At 38.9% G+C, this 14,761-nt stretch overlaps 2 protein-coding genes across 2 annotated transcripts; one reads left to right on the top strand and one right to left on the bottom strand.

Moving 5' to 3' along the window:
- The first annotated feature begins 2,796 nt into the window (after positions 1-2,796).
- On the top strand, positions 2,797-3,810 carry LOC135715061 (uncharacterized). The gene has a single exon (XM_065238472.1). It carries the CDS (start codon positions 2,797-2,799, stop codon positions 3,808-3,810), a length of 1,014 nt encoding a protein of 337 aa, XP_065094544.1.
- Positions 3,811-5,582: 1,772 nt separating this feature from the next.
- On the bottom strand, positions 5,583-14,761 carry LOC135715066 (galectin-4). Its single transcript, XM_065238476.1, has 5 exons — positions 14,586-14,761; positions 14,354-14,529; positions 14,045-14,293; positions 5,983-6,142; positions 5,583-5,922 (listed from the first exon to the last, which is right to left on the bottom strand). Exons 1-5 carry the CDS (start codon positions 14,675-14,677, stop codon positions 5,634-5,636), a joined length of 966 nt encoding a protein of 321 aa, XP_065094548.1. The 5' UTR covers positions 14,678-14,761; the 3' UTR covers positions 5,583-5,633.

Below are 14,761 nucleotides of genomic sequence, written 5' to 3'. Positions count from 1 at the left end.
TATGCGTTGGAAACATAAAACCTGTAAATTTTGCTTTCTATGAGTCACAATCAGCGATTTGCTGATCGCTGAGTGAGTGAGTGAGTGAGTGAGTGAGTTTGTGAAAAATCGCTGATTGTGACTCTCATGAAGTGAAATAAACAGGTTTAATACGTCAAACACATTCTTTGCAACCTCTTCTTGTATCCTACCAATTCAAAATTTGATCATGACATCTAATTATTTCATAATTTAGAAAAACATTGTTTTAGCTGAAATGAGTCTTTGCAACCTTGCTTTGAGCCTGTGAAAAAGGAATCTTCTGCTACCATATTGTGCTTGGCTGTGCTCCCCTAACAACGTTAGGGGAGCAGATAGAGCAATGGAGCTCCCTGCTCGTGCACATGGTGTGCAGTCGCTTGAATCAAAGCACTTTGAGGGAATGGGAACGGTCAACAGGTAACGATAAAGAGAAGGTTCCTACGTATGACGAGCTGATTACCTTTTTGAAAGATCAAGCTTGGATCTTGATGTCTTTGAACAGTGGAATCCTGGTACCCTCCCCTCCAAAAGATAAACCCCGTTTCTCTGTAGCTCACACCGCATCCGTTGCAAAATCATACCTACCAAAATCTTTCAGCTGTATGGTGTGCAACCAACCGCATCGGATTTACGATTGCGAGGTGTTCAAACGGATGTCAATCGAACAGAAGCAAGACACCGTCCGCAAGAAGAAGCTATGCTGGAATTGCTTATCATCGAGTCATCTCAGCCGTGACTGCTCCTCCAAACCCTGTCGGAAGTGCAACGAAAAACACCACACACTTTTGCATTTTTCCTCCCCCAACGATCGTTACACCCAACCCCAAGTCAAACCACCTACTGGAAATCTACAATCTACCACCTACACAGGAAGCGGAGCCGTTGTTCCGGCATCGTTGTCCACTCCAATTCCACCATCACCAATCACCTCGTCCGCCACCCACCAATCTCTCACCAACGCATTAGCTGCAGCAAGCTCTTCCACCACCACCTACTCGACTGTTCTGTTATCCACCGCCGTGATAAAGGTCCACGGCCCGTCGGGGAGATCTACTTTTGTTCGAACCCTGTTGGACTCCTGCTCCGAGTTAAACTTCATCACCGAAAGAATCGTTCAGCTTTTGGGATTGAACCGACGAAAGCAAGCTGCAATTATCGCTGGAATGGGTGGCTCTACTGTCAACAGTACCTACTGCACCGTAGCAGATTTCAGTTCTGTTAATTCCACCTACTATAACACACTGACGGTCAGCATCCTCTCCAAGATCACCAACGATCTGCCTTCCCGGGCAGTTGACATTTCGCAATGGAACCTCTCTCCTGAGTTAGTCTTGGCAGATCCAGATTTTGCTTCGCCTCAAAGGATCGATATGGTTATCAGTAAATGCTGGTCCTTCTGAACACCAGCCTGTTCAACAACGTACCGTGCTCGGATGGGTAGTAAGTGGACCTGTCGCCATCAATTCCTCTACCCAAGGCTCTGAGCGAGTCGCTCTGTTGTGTACCACCGATGACTTAAACCAACAACTGCCTCGATTCTAGAAGTCGAGAGTTGCCCTCAAAGCCGTGAACTGTCTAAGGAGGAATTAGCTTGCGAGATGTACTTTTCCGAAACCACCACCCGCGACGAATCAGGTCGATTCGTTGTACGCCTGACCACGGTAACATACGGCACCCCATGTGCGCCGTATCTAGCTACTCGGTGTCTACAGCAATTGTCCTACGATCACTCGGCGAGCGAAACCGATGCTGCAGCCCGAATAGGCAAGGATTTCTACGTGGACGATTTCCTGAGCGGTGTTGACACTGTGCAAGAAGCAACGCAGCTGCGTTCTGGAGTGCAGGGCATCCTCGCGTCCGCAGGGTTCGAACTTTGAAAGTGGTCGTCGAATTCGTCCGAAGTGTTGTCACACATCCCGGACAACCTGAAGGATGATAGGCCGATTGTAGCAGTTGATGACATCCAAGGCTCCGTCAGCACACTCGGTCTGCTGTGGCACCCTGAATCGGATACCTTCCGGTTCAAAGTTCCTGAGCGATTCTCTGATAATCCGATCACGAAACGAATCGTGGTCTCCGAGATGTCCAAACTCTTTGATCCATTGGGCATCTTTGGTCCGGTGGTTATCACAGCCAAAGTGTTTGTCCAACAACTTTGGAAGTTGAAACTAAGTTGGGACGAGGAGCTTCCCAATTCACTCTGTACCGTGTGGGAAGACTACAGACTTGGTCTGGCTGCTCTAGGAACATTTTCCATCTCTCGTTTGGTCAAAGGTCCAGGCGCCGAAGACAACGTGCAACTTCATGGGTTTTGCGATGCATCCCAAAATGCTTACGGAGCATGCATCTACTTGAGAAGTGTCGGAAGAAGTGATGTCGTCACAACCCGTCTCCTAACCGCCAAATCCCGAGTAACTCCTATCCAAACCTTATCAATTCCCCGTCTAGAGCTCTGCTCTGCTGTCCTCCTCAGCCAACTGTTCCAAACCGTTATGTTGAGCCTCAATATCAATGCTAATGCTTATTTTTGGTCTGACTCTTCAATCACTCTCCACTGGCTGTACAACCCACCGATCCAACTACAACACTTTCGTGGCAAACCGTATCACGGAGGTGCAGCGACTCACTGAAGGAAGCACTTGGAATCACGTCGCCGGTCTGGAGAATCCGGCCGATCTCATCTCGAGGGGTGTCGATCCCTGCGAGCTTGTCAACAACGCACTATGGTGGAAGGGTCCACCGTGGTAAACGTTCAATCCAGCGGAGTGGCCAAGTATGTTTCCAGTCCAAGACGCCTGTGAATTTCCTCCCAAAGTTCTCGAGGTGAAGTTTCGTACGCTTGCAGCCGTCACTCGATCCACCGAAGCTCCCAACCGCACACTGTTCACCCGCTACTCGTCACTAACGAGACTCACCCGCATCGCTGCATATTGCTGCAGATTTGTGCGGTACTGTCGGGCCAAGCTCGCTGGATTCCACCTACAAGCCATTCCGTACCTTACCTCAGCAGAACTACTTGAAGCACAAGAAGGCCTTGTGAAAGTTGTGCAAAATGAGTGTTTCAGCCAAGAAATCGCTATGCTGCTGGCCAGATGCGAAGCAGATCTCAAGAAATCCCCATTACGTACCTTGAATCCCTTCATCCACGATGATGTACTTCTGGTCGGTGGCCGGCTGAACCACTCTTCATACTCGTTCACGCGCAAGCATCCAATGCTTTTGCCTGCAGCGCATCCATTCACCTCTCTGCTCGTTGATTCGGTGCACAAGCAGCTTCTCCACGCTGGTCCGTGTGCGATGATCGCACACATCTGTGAACAATATTGGCCATTAAACCTCCGTAACCTGGCACGGAGACACGTCAAATCCTGCTTGCGTTGTTACAGCACACGACCACAAGCAGAACACCAGCTGATGGGCCAACTTCCGAAAGCTCGCATCAATCCGACCCGTGCGTTCCTCAACACGGGCATTGACTTCTGTGGTCCAGTTTGGCTGAAGGTACCAGTACGTCGAACGAAACCAGCTCCACCGATCCGAGCATACGTCGCTGTATTCGTCTGTATGGCTACGAAGGCCGTACACCTCGAATTGGTTGGCGATCTCAGCTCCGAAGCCTTCATTGCAACGTTGAAACGGTTCGTTGCACGCCGAGGCAAGCCAATCGCTCAATTTCAAGGCTTTACACGCCGCACGTATTTCGCTCTACACTCCACACAGTGGAAATACAAACAGCGACATCACGTAGGAATATCCTCCCGGCTCGATCACTCTCGATCGAGTCGGTAGGTATAAAAGTACCGGCACCAAATTTCACCTACATCAGTACAACTCCAACCATTATACGAATCACGTTATCCCGTTCAATATACAACTAATTTCAAGAGCCGCGAGTTCATTTCAACCACACAGACAATCAATCAGTCTTTTTCAAGACTAAAAGAGTTTACCTTTCTGTAACCAAAATCCCTGAACCAGTGACCATTTCCGGATAGTTCGCTCAGGCATTGCCAGGCATTGGAGCTCATCGAAGAGGATCCCAGTGCGTGGACAGATTTCTTGGAAGAAATTTGCAAACAAATTGCATATATCATACGAGTTCTCACCTACCCTATCGTCCAAATGCATTTTTGATGGAAAGTTATCAGATTTTAATTTGGTTTTCACATAATTGAAGAAGTTCCTAGGACAAGATTTAATTTCAAGTTCAGTTTTTAAATTATACTCCTCAAATGCCATATGTTTCTTCAAGTATTATTTCAAGCAACACATTGTAGAATACGTCAACTGCACATTCAACATTTCCTACAGTTCTTAATATTGCTTTCCAATCGACAATGTTCAATCTATTTCTGATGTTATCATAATTTGCTGAATTATAATCAAAGATTTCATCAAACTCGCAGTCGTTGGTTCATTTATTTATGTGAACGAATAAAGAATATTCTATTGCTGTGTGAAACATTTCATTTCTCCATATGGGACGAACGATTCAGTCACCCAGAAATCTTTTTTTTTTAGTATTTGTTAATAAAAGGTTTAAATAACAATTTTGTTGATGTTTCATATGGTTAATTTCATTAAGTCCTAAATTTGCAATTTTGTCAAAAATGAAATGGAGGGTTTCATTTTCCTCAACGACTGGAAGTAAGATGCTTTCATTGTTCATATCAGAAATAAAGTCAACATTGCGTTGGTTAAAGTGTCTTAGTGTCTAGTGTAAGGTGTGCAACGCCAGCGCCATCATGCTGTCAGAGAGGGTTTTTAAGTGGGGAAGTCGGCGTTGGTGGCGCTTAAATCTAATAGGAATCTTTACACAAGTTTTTACAGAAATTTAGTTTGAGCCTCAACGTCTGTTCTCTGTGGTTTAGTGACACATTCTATCAGGGTGTATCAACGTTTTGCCTGCTTTTTGACAGATTTTATGAAAAAGTTACCGCCGTATATTATTTTAGATTTGGAAAAAAGCGATAAATTCCCTATTAGAGTTGATCAATAGTTTCTGATTAGAGTCGTCATTTGTTTCTGCAAGAACATCGACTTTGATTTGATTAATAAACATCTATTTTCATCTTTGCATAAAGACTTTATCTTTGCATAAAGATTTATACTTAGTATGCATATAGACACATGCTTATCTAACTTAATCGCTTTTGATTAAAGTTACTCAAAATCTCTCTCACACAAATTCAAGACCCGGTCAGTCTAAACATTTTATTCTGACTACAAAACCACTGTAAATCGAGATATATATTTTTCTCACATGTTTATCTGGAATTTGCATGTTCTTCTTGATACCCACGTCTCAGCCAAGCATTTGTCGTATATTTTGTAAACCAGCTTGCCTCACATCATTTATTCTCTTGCTCCAGACATTCTGGCGCGTTCGCATGAAGCATAATAAAAATCAATAAATTGTTTCACTTGCCAAAAACAAACATAAAGCAAAGTGTAGCAGTTGGTTCTACACCGCCGTTGAAGACACAGCTTCCTCGAGAATTGAATATAAAGTTTTATAAAGAATACAACACCAGTAAGTACTTCAGTTCATATAGTTTCTATTTCTCAATACTCAAACGACTATTATCCATGAATTTGCTATTAGTTGCCCGTTAGAAAATTTCCACTTCCGGGTGTGAGTAGCTTTCGAATCCTTCACAGTCCGGAACTCCCATGTTCATGTGATCCACATTGGTGATTTCCAGTTGCATTCCATTGACGCACTGAACTTTGAATCCATTCAACACGTCCAACTGATTTACGTTGCGGAATGCATATGATTCGAAATAACTGCCATTAACTGCGAACTTGAACTCGTTCTCGGTGAGTCCAATCGCAAACTTAAATTGCTGATCTAGTACGAAAGGGAAACCTCCACTGATCTCCTCTTCCCGACGGAACCTACAAATAGAACGTTGATTAGGAAACTTCACAAAATTATCAAAACTATTGAAACCCTACTCTAGTAACTCAGTGTGAGAGTTGCGGACAACGACGTAACTCGGATCGAAGCGTGGATTAAAGTGCAGTGCTTGCCGTTTAGAACCATTCTCAGTGAATCGGATGATGAACCGGCCCCGTGGATTTCCAAATGGAATGGCAGTGATAACGATGACGTGTCCTACGAATTTGATAAAGGAATTATTATAATTATTCTCATATTCGAGTGACATATGATAAATGGTGTGACAATTTAGGTTTTCTGAAGGTAGATTTGAATTAGTGATTGATTAGTGTTTTTTTATAATTTGATTTGTTTAGTGTTTTAATCATTTTTTTATGTATCCAACTTCATTTTGTTATAACTCATAATTATTAGTTGTTTAATTCCACTAACTCCACTATAATAAATGTTTTACCTTAATTATGAAATCATTAGCTGTTATAATGATTTTTTTCTCTAGTAACTTAACTGAAAAGGCTGCAAAGTATGTATTTGACTTATAAAATCTGTCAACTTTGCTTTCTAAGAGTCACAATCAGCGATTCTATTATCACTAATTGAATGAGTGATTGAGTTCAAATTGATAAAATCGCTGATTTATGTGCAAAAACCTCTTCTTGTATCTTACAAATGAAAAATATGATCATAACACATAATGAGTATTTGCAGCCTTGAAAATTACTTAACTATTTAATTTTCACTATTGCAAGTATACTGTCTACTGCGATTTTTTTTTATCATCTACTCTTCACTTAAGGTAGAGTGTAAGTAAGTCGGTAAACAAATCATGGGTCGGTATAAGCACACATTTAATTTTTTTTTTAAACTTGTTTTCAGTGCATCAAAGTATACATTTTCAACTGTAAACAAAATAAATGTGAAGACATGTGGTAACAAAACTGCTGAGATATTCTTATTTGAAGTTAGTGGTTTGAAAAAACGGGTCCCACGATATCTCATCACTTATTTGACCAAATTGGCTCATTTTTGGGGTGAAGACTCGTTAAACAGATCTCATGTGCATGACGCAGGCCGATTTTTGAAAAGTGGATTGAAAAGAGATAAAAATATTTTTATGTTTTTTTTTTTCATATAAAAAATCGTCATTTTTTTGAATAAAAAAAAATGTTTTAATCCGGATTGGTCATGCACACGAGATAAATCTTGTGAGTCTTTACTTCAAAATACAGCCAATTTGGTTCAATTTGGGGATCCGTAAATCAACTATATGTTTCGAGAAAAATGCTTTGCAAGTTTTACAGTTCGCTTTGCGCGTGGAACAAAATTCGGTCAACGAACATCAGTTACGAATACGTATTTACTAATACGAATATAATGCAACCACTTTTGAAAAATCGATTTTTTGGTGATTTTGCCTAGGCCACTGTAGCGGGTTCAAATAATTGTTTTTTTTTTTTTGCTTAAATGATAGTTTAGAGTCGAAAGAATAAGGTTCAGTTGGTTTTATACCCGAGAACACTTTTCTTTCGCATTATTTTGGGACGGAGACTAGGGGACTACCTGCGCGCTCGCGGCATGAAATTTACCTTTAATCGCGTTTTTCTCGAAACGATGTTTTTCAAGTCAGGCGGAAACGAAAGTCATACTTCTAATTGATTAATCGACTTGGTTTTTTGTAGCTTTTTCTAGTGAAGTACCTGAATTTTTATCTTCATCTTTAAAAGTTTTTCTTTGTAATAAATGATTATATTTGATAGTTTTGCCTGAAAGTCAGACTCCTTTTTTTCAAACGCACGCCATTTTGTAAAAAAAAAGTCAATATTTTTACAATCGGCCAGGTACTCACTAGTTTAAACATTCTAGTTTATGAAACTTTTATCAATTTTGTTCTAGGACTACCTACGGCTGCAAATCGTTTCCGCCCGTGAACCGCTTTACGCAGACGACTGCAACGCCACCTCACATTTCAAAAAACAAAATTTGGGAAAATGTTATTTAAAATATTTTCAATAAAATGCTGAAAATCGCGTTCTTTTAAAGTGTTCCTGTTCGCAAAAAAAAAATATCCTTTCTTCGACTTCTTCTCTGACCTAACCCCTTAATGCTAACCCATATACATTTTAAACCTTAAATTAAAAATAAAATAAAACCGAGTTTAATTAGTAACTGTGCGAAGGTTATTTATTTATTTTTTTTTTATTTATTTACTTTTAAATTGTGGTATAGTATGGTGAAACCTTTTAAATTACCACAACCAGATTCTAATTCATGTTCATAGATATTCAATGAAAAACAAAAACAATTTATATAATCTTATACTAATGCCGCGGATACACTTATATGACAAACTAGGAGCATGAGCATTATTTGTACAATAATTATAGGTACTATACAACAACTATACAAAAACTATACTAGTGTGACCATGCACATGAGTTTTATTATACAAATAAGGCTCATACTCAAAGTTTATCATACAAGTGTATCCTCGGCATAACTTACACCAATAATTCCAGTGTTGAATTTCTCTGTTGAACCAAGCCACGCAATCATAGAGGTAACTCTAAGACTAGAAGGTCCCGCAGAAACGTGCTCAACTTTTTGGCTCAGCTCTGGTACTCTCTTCGGTCCCACCCCTCGAAACATAGGAAAATTCACTAGCCCCCCATTTTATCTGTCAAACTTTCATAGCGAATCAAAACAAACATAGTGTAGTACTAGAATTTCAACTAGAATGGGGTACGTTAATCGTTTGCTTGGGACCAATAGGCTAGTCAAGTAGTGAGCCAATTTAAAATCGTTAGTTTCGTATTGATTGATGACGCAATCTCGCCGAGATCCACTGAATAGATCAGGGTGCCTTCCATTCGTTTAGGGTAAATAAATTTTTTATGAAATTATGGAATAATCAGATACAGTTTTGGAAAAATCGTCAATCAAATGATATTTTTCCGCTCTCATACGCTCTCAATATCACGCGTGATATTGGAACAAAATATCATGCTAGATATTGATTTTACAGGCTCTTTTGATATTGCGAGACTATTCACAACGTGCAAAAATCAAGCTGAGCGTTGATTCGACACAAAAATGATTTCGTTGAACCTCGTTTTCTTAGATAGAGAAAGCACCGACATGCCGGCATGAATGACCATAGAAAAAACAATAAAATTTCTGACCAAAGCACGCTACTGACATCTGGCTCCGTGTTTGCGGGAAATATTTAGCTAAGCCATGAACCCGCTTGCAAAAGTTATGAATCGGTTCGTGTCTGATCTATTATGGACAAATTATTTTTATCTAGATCAAAAAATCCTATGGTTTTGCCAGTTCGGATCACTGCACATTTAAATCGGCCGTTTACGATTTTCGGGCATAAGTCAGAATTAAGTGTCATGTCGGTTTGTCGGTGGAGAAAGTATAGTTTGTTATCTATTTTTACTGTTCACCGTTGGCAGACACGAAGTGACTACTGCCAGCTGTTATGAAAGTTTCGGTTGCATTCGGGTGTAAAGCAAAAATCATGAAACTTAATCTCACCACAGTTTGTTGAGATTTGCAGCTGGTGAGTTTTGTTAGCTTGATATTCCGAGCTGCGATATCACAGCTTGCAAAATCAACCACAGTTGCTTGCTTGTTTATTTTTGTCTAAGCAAATCAAGCGTGATCTTGGGCATTGGTGAGATTTGAAGTTTGTGTTTAACACATAATACTTGCCAATATTGTAACATGAGAGTCGCAATAAGCGATTTTGTCATTTATCTCACCCACTCTTCGCGAAGAGGTGATCAGAAAATCGCTCATTGTAGCTCTTTCAAAGCTTTTTTTTATTATAGTCACTTTAACCCTCTTGGGTCATTCGTGACATGTCCGGGGGTGAGATTTGAACTCGTGACTTTGGCGTGAGAGGTATGGATGTTATGTTAATGGGTCGCCCCCGGCAAAGCTAAATTTGCAGGTTTTATGTGTCAAACACAAACTTTACAATCTTACACATACAAATATCATCTCAATATCTTATTATTCCATAATTTCATAAAACATTGTTTTAACCAAAATGAATAGAAGGCACGCTGGAATAGATGATTGTTTTTAATGCCAGTAGGAAGTAAAATCAAATGAGCAATGCCCTTCACAAATAAAGTATTCCCATAATATGATGTATTGTACTGTGGAATTATGAAATTTATCATTCTAGAACCTCAAAACGCTTGCAATTTATCCATTAAATAAGTAGGTGACGAAAAGTTTATGGTTTTAAATATAGTTAAACAAACCCGCAGCTTGAAAAATTAATTAAATGGACATCCGAGTAATTGCTTTTGAAGGTTGCTAAATCGGGAATATGGATTGAAATTAAATTTACATATATCGATTTAAATTAAATACATATCACAGCTCTTTAAAGCAACGCGTAATTTATTCAAAGCTCTAGCTGAAGCATTTAAGAGAAACTCTACACCAACAGAAAATGAGGTAAATCTAATGACTTGAATAGCTTTAATTTATCATCAGATATAAGCATATTGGATGTTAGTTATAGATTTCGAAGAACGTTGTACACCTTGGAATACATAGCATATACGTTACTGTCCCAATCAAGATCCGGTAACACGGCAACAGGATACGATTCGTGATCCTTGAAATGAACATAACCTTAGTTTTATCGATGGTAATAAACAGAAGATTTTGGAGGGATCAATTATGAACTCTCTATAAACCATCGTTCAAGAGATTCTCCATCTCACCATTAGGAATATTGGTAGTAAATATATTTGGACGTCATCAGCGACCAAATGTATTTAACAAAAATTTTACATAGTCGATAAATCATTAATATAAAATAAAAACAGTAACGGTTCTAGAATGGAACCCTATGGTACTACAGATACTATGTTAACAGAAGGATCCCCATTAATCGAAACAACCTGAGATCTGTTGGACAAATATGATTGGCGAACCAAATAGCTAGAAAAGTAAAATAGCTCAGACAATTTTCGTACCAACTTGCCACGAGACACGCGATCAAATGCTTTTGAAAAGTCTATTAAAAAAAGAAGTGCTACACTTTTAGGAAGGCAGTGATTTTTTTTTTTAACCTGAATTCTTGAATTTGATTTTAGAGATTTTTTTCATTTGCTCTTGATAAACTACATAAAACCAAAGACAACAAATCAATTGATATGATGTCTTCGATAAAACGCTAATTGGTCTCAAATTGCTCAAATTCAGATTTCGTTGTTTCTCGTTTATTAGGATAACCTAAGCAGCTTTCCATGCTCGAGGATCATTGGCTAGCTACGCCAGGGGGTTACCAGGGCCCCTCCACAATTATTTAGCCCCCCCCCCCCCCCAGGATTTTTTTTTATACATCGGTATTTTGTCAAGAAGTTTCGATTTTTTTTATGTTTATTGATTTTAATGAATGTTTACTTTTCTTAATGTTCTAGACTAGAAGAAACAATGTCAAGAATTTATATTATATCGACATTTAATCAATAGCATAAGACGTCTTCAGACTTTAAAAATTGGCAACGGTTCAGGGATTTTTCTTTAACTTAGTAGAAATTCTGTGAACTTCATTTAGAGCTTCACAAAAATTCATAGAAACTCAGGGAGCTTCGGAAAAATTCAGAAGACTGCGTAGAAGTGGGAATTACTTACAAGTTCAAGAAATTCCATACGTGGAACTTCGCGAAAAATCAACGAAAAATTGTTGTGCTGCAAACATTGTATAAGTTTTAAGAATTTCGTAGCATTTTGAGAAGCTGCATAAAACTTCATATAAGTGCAGCGAATTTTGAAGAAGATCTAAAAATAATTCAGCAAACTTCTAAGATTTTCAGGGATTTTCGCTTCAGTTTAGGGAACTTCGTTGCAGTTTGTCAGAGATCTTACTTCAAAAAACCTTAATGAACTTCGTTAAATTTCAAGGAACTTTCCAGATATTCAAGAATATTTGTAGATGATGGAGGTCTTTCCAGAAGTAATCGTAGATATAAGAGAGATGTAAAAATATGGAATTTGGAATAAGTTCAGTGACCTTCGTAGAAGTTGACGAAATTTTGTAAAACTTAAGGGAGTTTTGTAGATGTTGAGGAAACGTTGCATAGGTTATAGGATATTCTTTCAGACATCCTTCCTAAACAGCAGGTAATATTCAACAGATCTCCAGATAGACGAAGATATTAGTAAAGATCTTTGGATATTTTTTCAAGACTTCTAGTTGATGAAGTTCTGAGGATCTCCAACTGTGGCTACAGGTTGATCAGCAAGTATTCTAAAGTACTCCAGCTAATAGAAACTGATGGAATCTTGAATGATGAATCTAGATTGTATGGACATGTTTGTACATTTTCTATAGACTGGTGATTTAGTTATTTTGTCAAAAATAAAAATTCCACACTATCGGATGGCTAGAACATTGAACATTGATAAAAAATAAAAACCGAAAAAGCTCTTATTCGTATAAAGTACGAGTAAATAATAAATTGGCACCAAATGGGTCAAAACTAACTCCATTTCAAAATAAAAAAAAGTAAATAAAATAACCGAATAAGCTTTTGTAGCAATTCAAGAATGTAGCAATTCAAATGGTAATGCTATATCTTTTCATTTTCCGTCATATACGTCATGAAACCTGTGTTGATGTGTTTCATGAAAGACGAAACTATCAAAGTCAAGCGCTCTTTCACTCGTCCGCTTCACCGAAGGTTGAAAAAAACACCAATGAACACCGTTTGAGCACTGTGGAGCGAAAATTTCAAATTTTGCATCAGTCTAAGAAGCATGCTAGGGTCTATATAAGTAAAATGTCTAGTTGTATCTAAACCAGTGTCGGGTAGTTTGTTTGATGACCGCCGGCCACGCACATGAACCGGGGACCAATGGCTTACTTCCCCCCGTGATCAGAGATATTATGCCTCAGAACATCCAGGCGGCGCCGAATGGGATTGAACTCAGGCCTTTTGGGGTCAGAGGTAATCACGCTTACCGCTACACCACAAAGTCTTAAAAATAACTAAATCCGATCAATGAGAGAAAGGGATAATTTAGATACCTTCCAACAATCGGTCTCTTTACTGCAGTTTTAATTTAAAAAAAAAATGTTTTGATACATCAATCAAATTTTACATTAAAATTCCTTTAAAATGGTGTTTGTTTGCGCAGTAATCTCTTTTCAATGATATAATTTTTAAAAATCTAAAATATCGAGGGTTGTAGTCCAGAGGGAACCAAGCACATAAGAACAAAATCCAAAAATGAGTTATCTTAAATAGAATATAAAAATAAGCATCTTGGCAAAGATTGGTTTTTTTTATTATAGTCACTTTAACGCTCTTGGGTTATTCGTGACTTGTCTGGGGGTGAGAACTTGTGACTTTGGCGTGAGAGGTATGGATTTAAACCACTACGCCGGGGTCACCCCGGCAAAGATTGGTTGAAATCGGTGAAATTGTGCTGGAATGACCCATATGTGATTTGTAAAGAAAAAGAATCGTATGAGTGCACATTGAAAAGACAGCTTATACTACGTGATAGCAGCTATAGTCTGAATCTGCTATTAGAGTGTTCGTAAAACTGTTGAGTTATCAAGGGGTATACTGCCTATAATCGCAAATCAGTCCCTTATGGAAAGAGTAGGCATTGAGAAAATTACCGTCGAAGTTACGAAGTGTAATTCCCACGTAAATATTTGAAAAACCATAGTAAATTTATTGAAAATATTTTCAAGCTAAAATCAGTTGCAATGAAGCTTGCATTTTTTGTTATATCAGTGAAATGGCAATTCGAAAAGCAGGTTGGAATATGGAATATTGAATTTCAGGTTGGGACAGATAGGCGATTATTTTGCTTGATGGGACAAACTGACTTGATGTTGTTTTTAGTTTTTTTCATGATCAAAGTTCGTAGTTTTATCACGTAATATGAAAATAGATGCCAATTGATAGTGGATAGTGTTGTTATCTCAAAATGGATGAAAGTCCATAGGTTACTTATATGCGATTATAGGTAGTGTTGGAAAGGGTTAAACATGATTATTATGCCGGTTTGTATGTTATGTTTGGTGTGTGGTCAAATGGAAGCACAAATATAGGCTATTGGACTGCTGCTCACCTGGTAAAAACGGCTTTGGTACATCATTGGTAAACGAGTTGAATGGTTCGTCAAACTGAATGGCTGGGAACGGTGTGGGGAAAGCTTGTCGGTGATCAATTTGCACAATTTGTTGAACATCCTTCATTAACATAATGCTGCGGATCTCCGACAGTGGACCACGGAATCGATACGTGCAGTATGGGTGCCCATTGATGGCAATATGGAATCTGTCATCTCCCATCAAAATGTAAATTTTGAAGATTTCTCCTGTGAAGTTGCATCAATAATAATCTAGGAAACGAAAAAGGCAGCTTTTGAACATCAAACCTGGAGTTACCGGGTTAGGAGCTGTTAGTTCATTCAAGTTTTCGTCACGTTCTTCATCACCCCAATTTCCTTCGATTTTTGAATTCCGAACAATTATGTCATCGTGGAACCGGATGGAAAGATGAAGAATGATGTCAGCCTCATCAGATTTTCCGGATTGGAAGTTGATGTTAACTCTGTGAAGTAATATTGAATTGTTATAAACAATCTGTACAATTCATTGAACTTCTACCTTTCCGCATCATCAATAGGCCTGGCAGCGATGACGAATATTTGCCCCGCCTCAACGGTACACGACAGGTTGCCATTAAATTGAGTCAACATTTTTAGAATCAGCTATCTATATTATTTGTACAACTGTTACCACCTTTCAAGACGATATCGCTACAACTGAGCTCAATTTTAACT

The sequence above is a fragment of the Ochlerotatus camptorhynchus genome, unplaced genomic scaffold (assembly GCF_037179485.1).
Source record: "Ochlerotatus camptorhynchus isolate MF236.1 unplaced genomic scaffold, CSIRO-AGI_Acam_v1.1 ptg000794l, whole genome shotgun sequence".
Taxonomy (NCBI): Eukaryota; Metazoa; Arthropoda; class Insecta; order Diptera; family Culicidae; genus Ochlerotatus; species Ochlerotatus camptorhynchus.
Note: the sequence above shows the minus strand (reverse complement) of the source record. Positions and strands in the feature narration are given on the sequence as shown.